The sequence below is a fragment of the Coenobita brevimanus genome, chromosome 84, assembly GCF_032717465.1.
Source record: "Coenobita brevimanus isolate Jiangsu-jjx chromosome 84, ASM3271746v2, whole genome shotgun sequence".
Lineage (NCBI taxonomy): Eukaryota > Metazoa > Arthropoda > Malacostraca > Decapoda > Coenobitidae > Coenobita > Coenobita brevimanus.
Window position 1 is genome coordinate 14,635,295 of NC_137037.1, and position 16,177 is coordinate 14,651,471.

A 16,177-nucleotide genomic window follows, 5' to 3' on the forward strand; every position below is an offset into this window, starting at 1 on the left:
GCTCTCTCACCCAAGTTGATCTTTTCCTGTCTCTTAAAGACATTCCCAACATTGACCTTTCCATTCCTCTTTGAGAACGGATTAGTTGATTTTTCCATCGATTTTGTCAGTTTCCAGGTCTCACAACCGAACCTCATAGGTGGGATTATACATTCGTTATACACTTTTCGTTCCATACTTATTGGCAAGCTACTTTTCATGATGCCTTTTTGTTTACCGAAAGCTTTCCATCCGATTGTAATGCGTCTTTTTAGTTATCATGGTCTTTCATTAGTTTCAGTATTTGTCCCCAAATAAATATATTCCTGAACTTCTTCAAGAATTTCCACGCTTATTCTGATGACGCTCTTTGGTGTATTTGGATTAAACATTAGTTTTACTCCGGTTCATCTTTAGCCCTTCTTTGAGACTGTCTCTATTTAAGTCATTCAAAATTTCTTGCAATGTCTCTGCTGTTTCTGGGATTAGGACAAAGTCATCTGCAAATCTTAAATGGTTTAGGTTTTCTCTATCCATGTTTACTCCTTTGATCTCCCAGTCTATGAAAGCACCTTCTAGGCATGCTGTGAATATTTTGGTGAAAGTGTATCTCCCTGACGCACGCCCTTTTCAGTCGTAATTTTTCCCGAGTCTCTATGTAATTCAACTGTAGCAGCTACCTATATATATATATATATATATATATATATATATATATATATATATATATATAGATATATATATAGATATATATGGAGCCTCTATGGTACAGTGGTAAAGTGTGCATCTCGCATACTGGTGAAGCCGGATTGCCTCCTGCCAGAGCTGTAAAAACGTTGGGAAGCGTTCACCGAGCCACTGACCGCTTTGGCGGACATAAGGGGTCCTGTGGTTGAACCAGTGTCGCATGCTAGTAGCCTATGCTTGCACCCACTCGGCTTAAGGCGGGCCGATTACACTTGGTTTACAGACTGCACACACATCCAAAGCCACTCCAACATTACAATTTCACTCACAGGCACTGCTAAGCCTACATACAGTCTCTACCAGACTACCTAAACCACTGGGTAGAGATACATTGGCTGTAACGTCCCTGCTTCGGTAGGGATAGACCGGTCCTGCAATGGACCACAACGGCTGATGATGATATATATATATATATATATATATATATATATATAGATAGATAGATAGATAGATAGATAGATAGATATAGATAGATAGATAGTTAAGTAGATAGATAGATGGATAGATAGATATGTATACTGTATATATTGTATAATTTTTAACACGTTAAACGTCACTATCCCTGACAGGTGACGGGTCAGTATTCTTGTTTTTCAATCTAAACTAGCGAGGTATTGTATAATATACAGAGGTTCGTACATGAGAGGGCAGGTTGTGCCATGATTACTGGCACGATGTTTCTGTGTTATGATGCCCACCTAAATGTCTGGCTGGCGTCACAATGGTGTGCCTTAGATCGTGGAAAGGCGTCCCAGAGACAACCAGTTCCGAGAGGGGCAGAAATCCACTAATTCAAGTTGTTACACACACACACACACACACACACACACACACACACACACACACACACACACACACACACATCCTGCTATCCTCTAGCCCCACCCTACCCTGCAACACCACTCCCCCTAGCCTCTCCTAACCATGCTTAACTTCATCCTGACACCTCACCTCACCCTTCCGTACCCATTACCCTTCCTCACTTCACACCCTTTCATCCTGCCTCACTCTGCTCTGTCATCCTAACACCCACCATCTACACCTCGCACTGCTTCATCCAACCTAACCCCTGCCTCACCTTACCTTCCTTTCTACCCGTTTGGCTCTGCAAAATTTTCTGTTCATCCTTACATCCTCCTGCCTCACCACACTATCCTTCATCCTGCAACACTCCTGCCTTACCCCTTACCCTTTGCCTCACACCGTTCTGTCACACGCCTCACCCTCCTTTTCACCCTACTCTCTTGCATCCTCCTTCACCTCCATTCACCCTGCCTCATCCCTCACCCTCCTCTAGCGCCAATCTCTTACAACCTTCCTCACTTTATCCCACCCTTCCTCAACCCACTCTGCCACACCCTCACCCTCTGTTTCACTCTACCCTCTTGCCTCCTTCCTTACATCACCCCTCCCTGCCTCATCTACCCGCACCCCTCCTTAACCCTCACTTTCTGTTTCATTCCAACCCTCCTGCATAATTCCACACCTCTCCTCAGCCTGCCTCACCCTTCACTCATTGCTTCATCAGTTTTCACCCTCGTACATCCTTCCTCACCTCATTCCTGCCTCACCTTTCACCTTTTGTTCTCTCCCGCATACTTCAAGTCTCTCCAGCCTGTGTCACCCAACACTGCTTCTTCCCTCACCCTCTTTCAGCCCCATTCTTTTACATCCTTCCTCGCATCTCTTCAGTCTATCTCACCTCACCATGACTCACCCTTTACACTTTTTTCCACAGAATCACTCCACTCTGCCTTATCCTTCACCTTTTGTTCCACCCCACTCTCTTACATCCCTCCTCACCCCTCTCCATCCTGCCTCATCCCTCAGCTTCATTCATTCCCACCCTTCTGTATCCTTCCTCATCTCACCATAGCCTGCGTCACGCCTCAGCCCGTGTCTCACTCCGCCAGATCGTGACCATGCTGTTCGTGGTGGTGGTGCTGTTCATAGCGTGCTGGGCGCCGCTGCTGGTCACTAACGTATTGAAGGCCTGAGGGTACCTGCCCAGGACCAACATTTCACCATTCACCAAACACCTCAGCAATGCGGTTCACTTCCTCGCCTATGTTAACAGGTGAGAGAGAGAGAGAGAGAGAGAGAGAGAGAGAGAGAGAGTTTAAGCAAGTTTGTACAAAAATGTCTTTTGAACACAGTAATTTCATGTGTATCATGTAAGTCAGACAGGTAGATAATTGCATGCCAGGAAATGAACGTAAATGTGATTGTTAACTGCAATACAAATAACACTACTTATGTTCAATAGCACTGTTTTATGTTAGCTATTTGAACAAGATGCTGGGCTTGTTTTACTGTAACTTGGTTTAAAATTGTCCTGCCCCCATTTGAGCGTTGAGTTTTAGCGATAGACTGACAAGAGAAATGGTGATAGTCATGAAGAAGGGATATAGGAAGAATGTAGAGCCGTAGTATTGTCTTATTCTGCCACTGACCTTCATGAAATGGAATGCAAACGGACGTAAATCTGGCCTAAATTAAGGCGAATAGAGCACAGTCACTCATAGGACCGCTCACAGTTTTCACGATACAGTAATGACCATATTGATGTCTAGAACTCCAGGAAAAACATGCTAAGTAAAATAATTTAAAAAAGAAAAATGAAAATCTGTGTCCAAAGTGCAATACAACAAAAAGTAATTAGAGGTACAGTCGGCACCAAAAGTCCTGTCGCCTATCCTGTTTTTCCCCATCACAGGCCTTGTCAACGAGCCCCGTGAATCAGTAACAGCCGACAATGAGAGCATTATTTGGCGATGTTCAGTGAAATCAGCTTAATTTGTTTCTGATTTACATAACTAATTTGTCAGAGTCCAAGCAGTTAAAAGCAGGAGAGATACAGAATTGTTGTTGCCGATAGTACACTTAACCACTTTTTTTCCATTACACTTTTTTTGTTTGTTGTTGCTGCTTCTGGACGATTTTGTTTTGTTTAGGGAAGACTGCCAATTGCAGGATTTAGATGCATCGTTCATTAACACCTTCACTACCACGAGGACCTCCTAAGTCAATCAAAAACGTCTGGTAATGGCAACAATAAACAACAACCCTTTCACTACCAGAGGTTGTTCTTAACTGAATAAAGTTGCTTGGAGAGGAAAATAACAAAATGTTCTCGCGATGCATGAGTTAGCTCTAAATCTATTTCCACAGCTTTAACTCGTATTTAAAGCTATTTATTCCACTCTAACTCTCCTTACACAGCATTAACTCTTCTTCGATTCTACTTAAACACTCTCTTTACACAGTTCTCTTTTCAACACCAGTGAAGCAACTCTAATTCTCCTTCCATAACTCTAACTCTTAAATCTCCTAAAATAATGATCTTTTTCATCTTTATTTAAACCACTCAAACTCTCCTTAAAGATAATGCTTTCATAAGTCTATTTAGGCCACACAAACTCTCAGTATATAACTCTAACTCTTTTTGAACTCTACTTAGCCACTTTAACTCTCCTTCTCCCCCTGCAGCTGCATCAACCCCATCGTGTACGGGTTCCTGTCCAAGAATTTCCGTGAGGGCTTCTACGCGGCGCTGTGTCCCTGTCTACGCCCGCCACGACCTCCAGTCCGACAGATGTCCCTCTCACACACCCGAACCACATCAGTCGGGTGAGCCACATGGATATACTGTAGATAGAATAGGTGGATAAATAGACAGACAGATGGAGAGAGTAAGAGATAGATCGACGTATATATATATATATATATATATATATATATATATATATATATATATATGTGTGTGTGTGTGTGTGTGTGTGTGTGTGTGTGTGTAGACAGATAGATAGATAGATAAATAGATAGATAAACATCAGCAGAGAGAGAGAGAGAGAGAGAGAGAGAGAGAGAGAGAGAGAGAGAAGCTTCACAACACTAATTCGTTCATATTAAGTTATACCTCTAGTAATGGAGAGTAAACGAAGGTGAGATTTAACTACTCTCTCTCTCTCTCTCTCTCTCTCTCTCCGGCTTTGTTGGAGAGGAACGCCTTCATGCACTAATATAAGCATGTGACTTCATTGCCTGGCTATACAAACGTCCTTCATTTCTCTCCCCATCCACGAAAGAAAGGTAGGCTGTAGGAGGCAACTTCAGTCTGCAGTCCACTGGGTTTACGTTTCAGGTTGATCTTGGGTTACTACTGCTGCTGCTGCTGCTACTACTACTACCACTACTACCACTACTACTACTACTGCTGCTGCTACTACTACTACTATTACTTCTGCTACCACTACTACTACTACTGCTGCTGCTACTACTACTACTATTACTTCTGCTACCACTACTACTACCATTACTACTACTACCACTTCTACTACTGCTGCTGCTACTACTACAAATTCTTCTTCTACTACTGCTACAACAACAACAACTACTACTACTACTACTACTGCTACTACTACTACTACTACTACTACTACTGCTGCTTGTACCACTACTACTATCACTACTACAATTTCTACTTTTTTTTATGCGAGGAAGAAGGAACCAAAGGCCATGAGCCCGCAGTAACAGTTCCCTCAAAGAGAAAAACAAAATACAAGAGAGAGCCAAATTCAAGATCCGATCATTTTGAGATGCCTGGACACACTGCGTTTGAAAGACTGGAGATCATAGGCAGCAGGAAATACAGACAGAGGGAGACAGTTCCAGAGCTGACCTGTTGCATAAATGAAAGACTGGGAGTAACGGTTAACTCTTGCATTAGAGAGTTGGACAGAAAAGGGATGAGAGTTTGCTGCCAGACGGGTGCTACGCGCCCGTCGTAGAGGTGGAGGAATGCAAGCAGACAGTTCAGAGGAGCAGTGACCATTAAAGTAGCGACAGAAAAGAGATAAAGATGCAACAGTGCGGCGAAGAGACAGAGGTTGAAGGGAGTCAGTAAGAGGAGGAGAGTTAATGAGACGAAAAGCCTTTGACTCCACCCTATTGAGAAGGGCTGTATGTGGGGAGCCTCCCCACACATGAGAGTTGTACTCCACACAGGGGCGGATAAAACCCCTGTATAGAGTCAACAATTGTGCAGGAGTAAAGAAAGAGCGGAGTCGGCTTAGCACACCCAATCTCTTAGAAGCAGATTTTACAAGAGATGTAATATGATCTTTCCAAGATAAGTCCCGAGTAAATGAAACCCCAAGCATGTTCAAGGATGATGCAGGATTAAGCTGAATATTATTAAACATTAATGGGTATACCTGTGGAAGATTTTGTCGGGTTGATAGGTGTAAGAACTGAGTCTTAGATGCATTAAAAACAACCATATTATTTTTACCCCAGTCAAAGATACGAGCCAAGTCAGGCATTAGGTGTGCCATAGCCTCATCCCTTGTTTGTTGAAGCAACTGTTGAGATGGGCGTTGGGGGAACCGAATGGAAAGGTGAAGGGTGGAGTCATCAGCGTATGAGTGGACAGGGTTAGATGTACAGCTTAGAAGATCATTGATGAATAAAAGGAAGAGAGTTGGTGATAGGACAGAGCCCTGAGGAACACCACTGTTGATAGATCTAGGAGAAGAACGATGGCCGTCTACAACAGCGGCTATAGAACGACCAGAAAGGAAGCTAGCGATGAAGGCACAGATAGAAGGATAGAAACCGTAGGAGGGCAGTTTGGAAATTAAAGATTTATGCCAGACTCGATCGAAAGCCTTTGAGATGTCAAGTGCAATGGCAAAGCTTTCGCCAAAGTCCTGAAAGGAGGATGACCAGGAGTCTGAAAGGTAGGTGAGAAGATCGCCAGTGGAGCGTCCCTGACGGAACCCATACTGACCATCGGAAAGAAAGTTGTGATAGGAAAGATGCCTTAAAATTTTTCTATTGAGAATTGACTCGAAAACTTTTGAAATACAGGACGTTAAAGCAATTGGACGATAGTTGGAGGGTTGGGAGTGGTCACCCTTCTTTGAGACTGGCTGAATGAGAGCAAACTTCCAGCAAGAAGGAAAGGTACAAGTTGACAGACAAAGGCGAAAGAGTTTGCCTAGGCAGGGTGTAAGCACAGAAGCACAGTTCTTGAGAACAACAGGAGGGACCCCATCAGGCCCATGTGCCTTGTTAGTACTGAGGCCAGTGATGGCAGAAAATACGAAGTACAACTGAAGAAATTTTAATGTCAGCCATGAGGAAGTCAGAGGGGGGAAGTGATGGAGGAACAGCACCGGAATCGTCTAAGGTGGAATTGGAGGAGAAATTCTGTGCGAAGAGATCTGCTTTATCAGTAGAAGAAATAGCTACAGAACCATCAGAGCAGAAAAGAGGAGGGAAGGATGATGAAGTAAAGTTGTTAGAAAGATTTTTGGCAAGGTGCCAGAAGGAGCGAGAAGAATTCGAGTTGGAGAGTTGAGAGCATTTAGTATGGATGAAATTATTTTTAGTAGAGCGAAGAACAGACTTAGCACGATTCCGGGCAGAAACGTAAAGATGATGTGATTCAGGGGTGGGTTGGCTCCAGTACCTTTTGTAGGCCCTCTCCTTGTTGCGGACAGCATTAGAACAAGCGTGATTAAACCAAGGCTTTCTTGCGTTAGTCAAAGGATATGAGAAAGGAATGTATGCTTCCATGCCCGAGAGAATAACCTCCGTAATGCGCAAGGCACACTCAGATGGCTCCCGGCCACGGAAGCAATAATCATTCCAGGGAAAATCAAAGAAGTACTGCCTGAGGGCCTCCCAGTCCGCGGCTCCAAAATGCCACAGACGACGTTTCTCTGGAGGGTCCACAGGCCGTACCGGAGTGATAGGACAGGTTAAGGTAATAAGGTTGTGATCGGAGGAGCCCAACGCAGAGAAAAGATTAACAGAGTAAGCAGAAGGATTAGTTGTGAGGAAGAGGTCAAGTATGTTGGAGCTCTCTCCAAGGCGGTCAGGGATATGGGTAGGGTGCTGTACAAGCTGCTCGAGGTCATTAAGGATAGAAAAGATGAAGGCTTGTTCACCAGGTTTATCCGTGAAAGGAGAGGAGAGCCAAAGGTGGTGGTGAACATTGAAATCTCCTAGAATGGAGATTTCAGAGAAAGGAGAAATGGATAGAATGTGTTCCATCGTAGAAGTAAGATAGTCGAAGAATTTTTGATAGTCAGTAGAATTAGGGGATAAGTAAACAGCACAGATATATTTAATCAGAGAATGACAGGAAAGCCGAAGCCAGAGTGCAGAGAATTCAGAAGAATCGAGTTCAGGAACACGAGAGCAAGATAAGTCGTTGCGTATATATACACAACAGCCACCTTTGGCTTTGAAATGAGTAAAGAGAAAGTAGGAGGATACAGAAAAGGGTTTGCTGTCAGTTGCCTCAGACAGCTGAGTCTCTGTTAGAAAAAGAAGGTGAGGTTTAGAGAAGGAGAGGTGGTGCTCAACAGAGCGAAAGTTAGAGGAGAGGCCGCGAATGTTGCAGAAATGAAGAAGAAGAGAGTCAGACAGTGGTTCCAGGCACCTCGAGTCGTCATCGGGAGAGGGGCGGATGGTGGGGGCATTTATGGTCCCCCCCCTGGGGACTCCGAGGCTGTGTGTTGTGACGCCATGATTTTTGATTTTTGGAAAAGGAAGTGTAGTGTGTACTGTGAATGCAGTTTGGTGTAGATAGTTAGAGAAATTTGCTGCTACTACCGCTAAAACTTCTTCTACTACTACTATTGCTACTACTACTACTACTACTACTACTACTATTGCTATTACTACTACCACCACCACCGATATGCTGCTGCTACTACTACTACTACTACTACTACTAATACTAATACTACAACTACTACTATTAGTACTACTACTACTACTACTGCCTGTTCTGCAATTATTTCTGCTACTACTACTACTACTACTACTACTACTACTCTTTTCTTCTACTGCTACTACTACTACTGCCACTACTACTACTACTACTACAGCAACTACTACTACTGCTTGAACAACCATATTTACTTTCATGCCTACTGTTACGTACTATTACTACTACTACTGTTATAACACTGCTACATTTTCTGCTGCTACTACTACTACTATTACTACTACTACTACTACTACTTCCAGTAGAGTGAGCTTTGTGAGCGCGTGACGAGCGAGCGAGCTCCTTGTTATCACAAAATCGCTTTCATATCAAATTATTGGCGGAATCTCGATACTTCATTGCTAGAGTTGATGCCGGAAAAAAAAAAAAAAAAAAAAAAACAGCGTTAAAACGGAAAATCTATTTCAGTTTGATTTCGTAGCTGAGGCGTTCACCGATTGGAGCCGACCACTCCACTGGAAAACTCGAGATTCCAACGGGTTCATCCTCCTTTATGAGCTATGAGTTTTTAGGTGATAAAATTTATTGAATGGATGTATAACATGCAGCAAGATTTTCAACCCTGCTTCAGACAGGACTAAAGATTCTGGCTTCTGCTTAGCGTGACGGTTGGGTCGGGCCGGGCCGCTCATTTCCAGACTTTACTAAGAGTAAACATTGCTCGTCGGTTTAGCTCGCTCTCTCGTAACTACTAGTTTTTCTTTCTTTTTTTTCTTCAATTTCAACAGTAACTACTGCTTTATTAGCCTTAAGAAGTACTTATTTTTTATTTTAATTATTAAAGTGGAGAGTGAACTGAGGGCTGTATCTAATCCCTCCAGTCCGAGAGATCTACCCCCCTCTGAAAAAAAATACTAGGAAAACACACACACACACACACACACACACACACACACACACACACACACACAGAAAAGAAGCGAAAGTGTTCGTTCTGAAGGGGTTAATTCCAGACCCATTAAGAGGTGATTGATTCCTTACTCATTAAATTCCTTTCATTTGGAAGTGGAGGCCCAAGTTTGCCAAAAATTATAATGAATTTAATTTCGAATTCTATTAATGGAAAAAAAAATAAAAAGGAAATAATTTTAACGCGAAAAGAGATCCTATTATTTTTTTTCCGTTTTTCCTAATTAATCTTTTGAGAGAGAGAGAGAGAGAGAGAGAGAGAGAGAGAGGCAGTTGGTGTTGCTGAACTCCAGTATCAATTCCTCAGTAAGTACTTCGGGTAAGACCTGAGGAAAGACATGGTGGTAATCTTGATGGTGCGGTGATCTTGTATCCCAGGACAGTGATGATTACCCCCGACACAGGATCAAAGGCCTAAGATGCAGAGATGAGCACCACGGCTGAGCATCTCATGTCGTCTGCTCCCGTCCTTAACATTGCCGTGCACAACGAGAGAGAGAGAGAGAGAGAGAGAGAGAGAGGTAATGTTGGGTAAAAGATTAAGCGTTCATTAGACCTAATTACTTAACCATCCCGTCATTACAGATAATTGCTGATATATTTAGAGATAATGACACCTTTGATTAAAACCACGTCGCTTCCCAATATCTTTTCCATCGTTTATACCACAATATTCGTAATTGTTTCGCCATTAGCATATTATGGACATTATTATTAGAAGAATGATAAGTATCACCTTAAATGTTTATTACTACTGCTACTACTACTACTACTATTATTATTATTATCATCATCATCATTATTATTATTATTTTTATTATTGTTATTATTATTAAGATGACGGTGAATCTGATGATGGATCTGAAGATGAAAAATGATTATCATCATCATCACCATCATCATCTTCATCATCACCACCATCATCATCATTATCATAACCATCATCATTATCATCAATAGTTTCATTATCATCATCATTAGTTTCATCATCATCATCATCATCATCATCACTGGTTTCATCATCATAGTATATGTAGCAAGTCTGGGTGCCCACCATCAAGTCACTTGATACGGAGGTACCATCATGTAACTCTACACTGAGTGAGAGGCCACAACATTTCTTGTAGCTCAAGAAAACGTTTTCTAAGTTTTGTGTTGGCCATACAACCAAATACACGCTTGGTGGTTTAATAGCTTAAGGTGCCTTAAAGGAATGTTACCCATGAGGGTTTACATTCGCAGGGAGGTGGGGCTTATTTGTTTCTTAATGTCAGTCAAGAAAAGGCGACTGGTCAGCCTTAAATGGACTAAGGAGCCTAGCCAGGGACCCCTATGCTTCTGATGGGGCAAGAAGGTAATGATTGGTGGTTGATGGCATTTTAATCATCGCTGTTGACGTTATTATTCCAATGTTATCATCATCAACATTATTATTATTTCTATTATTATTTTTTAAATGCCCGAACAGAGGAAGGAAATACGAAAAAAAAAAAAAAAAATCCACACATCAGTTTACAGGTGTCCTCCATTCATAAAAAATTGTAAAACTTGGACTTGAACAGCCGTACGTTTAAGTTTGAGGGGAAACTACTCTGGAGAAGCGAGTTCCAAAGAGATGCAGTTCGGGGAGTAAAAGAATTCTGATAGGCTGAAGCTCTGCAATATGCCAGTGTGACAGTCTAGTCATAAGCGCTACCAGATGCCCGCGTTGCGTAGGGGAAGGAGTGGAGAAGTGGCACAATGGATGCAATTTCATCTAAGAATTTGCCATAAAAGTATCTGTAAAATAATGCAAGGGAGTCAACATTCCTTGTTACTTGTAGGGGAGGTAGTTCATTTGTAATAGGAGGGTTATTAATAACTCTAATAGCATTGGTCTGACTTTCGTCTAGTTGTTTTAGTGCAACCTCCTCACATCCACTCCACAAGAGTGAGCAATAATCCAGCTGAGAGCGAACATGACTTGTATATTATAGCTAACTGTTCATCAGTGAAGAAGTTACAGACTCTGTACAATAATCCACGTTTCTCTGAAGCGGTTTCAACAAGTGATCTAACATAAGAGGTGCACCTGAGGGCATTGTTAAGTGAAACACCGAGAATTTCATTACATTTAGAGACACGAGTATTAGTAACACTGAAGATAATGTTACTTCCCAGTTCCCACACTGCCACAAGCACCAACAGCAGTAGTTCAGGATAGGAAGGACGTTGCCCAGTGAGTTGTACTGTAATACCACGAACTTTATCCCACCAGTTGACACCAGTGTAAAGCTATGAATGCTGCCCCACCGGTATTCACCAGCGTGATGCTAGTGGTATGTATTTTCTTACCTGTTGTGGGTATTGATCAACTCACCCATGGATATACAAGTGGTACTCGACTTAATATAGTGGATGATAAATATTTATGAAAAGAATGAATTGTGGTAGCGTTTGTAGTTTTTGGCCGAGTTTAGATTTAGTCGGTACCTCAGGTGGTTGTCGTTCCCTCAGCGAAGGAATCTTGAATTGGAAGGGGAGTGAATTTGGCTTGAGGATATAATTTCCTTGATCAGGTATACTAATAAAGAAAAGAAAATTCTATATACTTTACTCTACTTTAATAATTCTGTTAATTTCCACAAAAAAACATTTCTTTATTACATGACCCTTTTTAATATGAGAGAAGATGGTAAATGTTACTAAGGCTTTTGGGTGATCATTCCTCTAACATTATTACCAGACGAAAACAATTTGATACACGCGAGGTATGGAGTAGTTGTACTTTATTTTCTTTTTTTTTTTGGCCGTTACTCTTGGGCTCAACAATGGCCTCAAGACAGGGACACTTTTACGGGTATGATTTGTCTGTTCGGGCTGGCATAGCCTCGAATCAATATGAATGATTATTTGTATTCATCTTTCACCCATATAAGGTATTCTCCTCATATAATTTTCTCGGTTCTCACATCAAAACATTATTTTTTTACAGTTCACCATCAACAATGTTATATAATCACTAGAAATACATAATCTCTCGGGCCTGTCTAGCCTCGAGGAATAATTAAAAAAGAAATACAATCACTAGGAACACCTCAATCACTCGGGCTTGTTTAGCCTCGAGGTACAACTTAAATATCACATTATTGCTCACAATCAGTAAGTTCCCTTCCACGCTCCTGATTATAATTTTTTCTAATAAACTAATTTTTAAAGAAAGAGAACAGTTGATGAATTTGAATTTTCCTTTCCGTTACAGAACATATCACTTCTATACTTCTATTCCTTATCTACAAAAAAAAGAATTCACTTGATAGAATCATTAATAACACATCAAATAACTTCGGTTTGTAAAAATAACTCGTGAGTGGTGTAAGTGTAAGTGTAAAAGTCTATGGGCAATACTTGGGAATAATGGCGTGCTCCCACGGACGTCGCCGCCGATGTCTGGGGACTAAACGAACGTCTGTTACACACGATGTCTGGGCAGCAAGTCACTACGTTAAACTCTCAACAATATTACTTCTCATAGTTCATAATAAGTAAGGATTAAACAAAGAAAAAGAGGGGGAGGAAGAAGAAATGTGGACGACTCACCTAAACGAACGTCTGTTACACACGATGTCTGGGCAGCAAGTGGGGTATGTCGGGCACTAAGGACGCCACTGCTCAAGTCAAATGAGGTGGTGTTTTTGAAATATAGGGGGTTTCAATTCTCTTTACAATTTATTTAGCAGTGTACCCATGACGCCAGGACTCCTGATTGAATTGGGGAAAATTTGGGATTTATCCTTACTTGAATTAGATACTGATTCTATCACTATCTCAATTTGAATCTGAAAGCAGCTCATGCCATCTAGTGACGGCCAAGATAAACGGAACTTTAAATCCTCACAAATGACATTATTTAGGCCTTTTGGACTGCTAATTCTACATACTTGTGTTCTAACAGCTTCATTAGCAAACATTTCACAAATAGGTTACGGAAAGAATTGTATATTCATCATTACTCTGTTTAAGGTTTAAACTCGGCGCCCAACAACGACAAGAAAAGTTGGCACATCTGTCTGTTATTCGTTACTCTACGAGACGGGGAATTCCCATAGCTCAACATCTACAATTACATCACCCACTGCATAGATACAGAGATACATACATATAAAAATAGAGTTAGCCCTACAGTAATTATTAATATATGAATTACTACTTAGGGTAGGAACTTTTAAACTAATATTCAGGTTACACCCTATCTAACTTAAAATTACAGTACTACTAAACACATACATGAATATCAAATGTGTGGCACTACACGGCTCCCACATTCGGAAAACAAATTTTACCCAAGTCAATTTTCTATGACATGTGCATGGATGGAATGTTGTTACTCTTATAACTGCTATAAACACTTTGAATTTGGAATACCTTTCCCCACAATCGGTGGCACCTGTTGGTCCACATTAAACACCTGATGCGTACCTCGGAAGGTCGCTTACTCACTACATTAGGAGGTATGATCACTCCTTACTCGAGATGTTATGAGGGAATTTATGCCCCAGTCAGCCTCAGGTTTTGGAGGATAGCTTGTCGCTCACCTGAGCTCGACAGGGTCTCTCGAGATTGAGATCACCACGGGAGGCGCTTCCTTACACTCTTCCATTCAATATCACATTCACTGTCCTTTCGTTTCCAGCTTTCCACCCACAAGAGGTGAGCGCTCATTCTGTCCTGAAGGCTCCACTACCTCACAAACCGTGCTAACTGTAAGGTGAGGGGATTATATACTCCCCTCGAAGTAAGGCACTTCCCGGTTCCAACAGGAACTCTTCTCTTCCTTTTTTACACCCTCTCCTCGGGGATGAGTCCACCCGGAACATAACTTTAAGCAGTTATGTTTCACAACATTCGTTACATGCACTTATCCACTTTTCTAACACTCCTCTATGAGTCTCCGAGGGGCATTCCTCACTCGCGGTGGTAATCGCTCATCTTCGGGCTCCGGGGCGAGCTCCTGTTGCAGCGGTTCTAAGAGCCATTCCTCGGTACCGTAATATGGTTTTACCTTTTCAGCAGCCCTTTGTATTTTTTTTCCACTAAATACATTTTCAATTATGTAAACACTTCCATCTAGCAATACTTCAATCACTTTATACGGGCCGTCCCATTTGGCATTCAGTTTTCTACAGGTACCCGGTTGTATGGTCTCTTTTTTCGCCCACACCAAACTATTGACTTCAACCTTCTGGGCTCTCCTCCGCTGTCCAGGACGATACCTCGTGACGTCCCAAAATCGATGAAGTATTGCCCAAGACAGTGTATGATGTTTTGTGTATGTTTGTCTCTGGGTAATATTTGTTTAGTGAACATGTAATTACCTAACCCTTAACATTCTAAGCTGGAAGGAAGGAAAAGTGAAGAATTAGCACTAAGCTGGGAAAACATGGAAATATCAAGACGAGAGGTAGGACAGGAAAGCAGAAGAGGACAGTAAGGAGACAGACTGGAGATAAAAAGGCCCCCTTTAGTCGCCTCTTACGACAAGCAGGGATACTGGGGAAGTATTCTTTCCCCCCTTCCCCAGGGGTAACCGTATCTAGTACACTATTTGAACCTCATTACTACCAGGATGTTCTGAATATAGCGTTGCAGAGATATTTGGGAATGATCAACCAATGCTACCCTTAGCATTCTCTCTACTTTTTGCGCTTCTCTGCTTCCTTCACTTTCTCACCAACGCCACTAATTTGGGAACGATGAGTATCCCACCGCTGCCACCAGTGTAATACCACGAACTTTATCCCACCAGTTGACACCAGTGTAAAGCTATGAATGCTGCCCCACCGGTATTCACCAGCGTGATGCTAGTGGTATGTATTTTCTTACCTGTTGTGGGTATTGATCAACTCACCCATGGATATACAAGTGGTACTCGACTTAATATAGTGGATGATAAATATTTATGAAAAGAATGAATTGTGGTAGCGTTTGTAGTTTTTGGCCGAGTTTAGATTTAGTCGGTACCTCAGGTGGTTGTCGTTCCCTCAGCGAAGGAATCTTGAATTGGAAGGGGAGTGAATTTGGCTTGAGGATATAATTTCCTTGATCAGGTATACTAATAAAGAAAAGAAAATTCTATATACTTTACTCTACTTTAATAATTCTGTTAATTTCCACAAAAAAACATTTCTTTATTACATGACCCTTTTTAATATGAGAGAAGATGGTAAATGTTACTAAGGCTTTTGGGTGATCATTCCTCTAACATTATTACCAGACGAAACAATTTGATACACGCGAGGTATGGAGTAGTTGTACTTTACTTTCTTTTTTGGCCGTTACTCTTGGGCTCAACAATGGCCTCAAGACAGGGACACTTTTACGGGTATGATTTGTCTGTTCGGGCTGGCATAGCCTCGAATCAATATGAATGATTATTTGTATTCATCTTTCACCCATATAAGGTATTCTCCTCATATAATTTTCTCGGTTCTCACATCAAAACATTATTTTTTTACAGTTCACCATCAACAATGTTATATAATCACTAGAAATACATAATCTCTCGGGCCTGTCTAGCCTCGAGGAATAATTAAAAAAGAAATACAATCACTAGGAACACCTCAATCACTCGGGCTTGTTTAGCCTCGAGGTACAACTTAAATATCACATTATTGCTCACAATCAGTAAGTTCCCTTCCACGCTCCTGATTATAATTTTTTCTAATAAACTAATTTTTAAAGAAAGAGAACAGTTGATGA

At 41.6% G+C, this 16,177-nt stretch overlaps 1 protein-coding gene across 1 annotated transcript in view; it reads left to right on the forward strand.

Annotated features, from left to right (window-relative positions):
- Positions 1-4,360, forward strand: part of LOC145410066 (QRFP-like peptide receptor) — a 678,579-nt gene extending 674,219 nt beyond the window's left edge. The window contains 2 exon segments of the mRNA XM_080280280.1: positions 2,640-2,803; positions 4,216-4,360. Of these exon segments, the coding sequence (XP_080136406.1) occupies positions 2,640-2,803; positions 4,216-4,360 (309 nt within the window).
- The last annotated feature ends 11,817 nt before the right edge of the window (positions 4,361-16,177 follow it).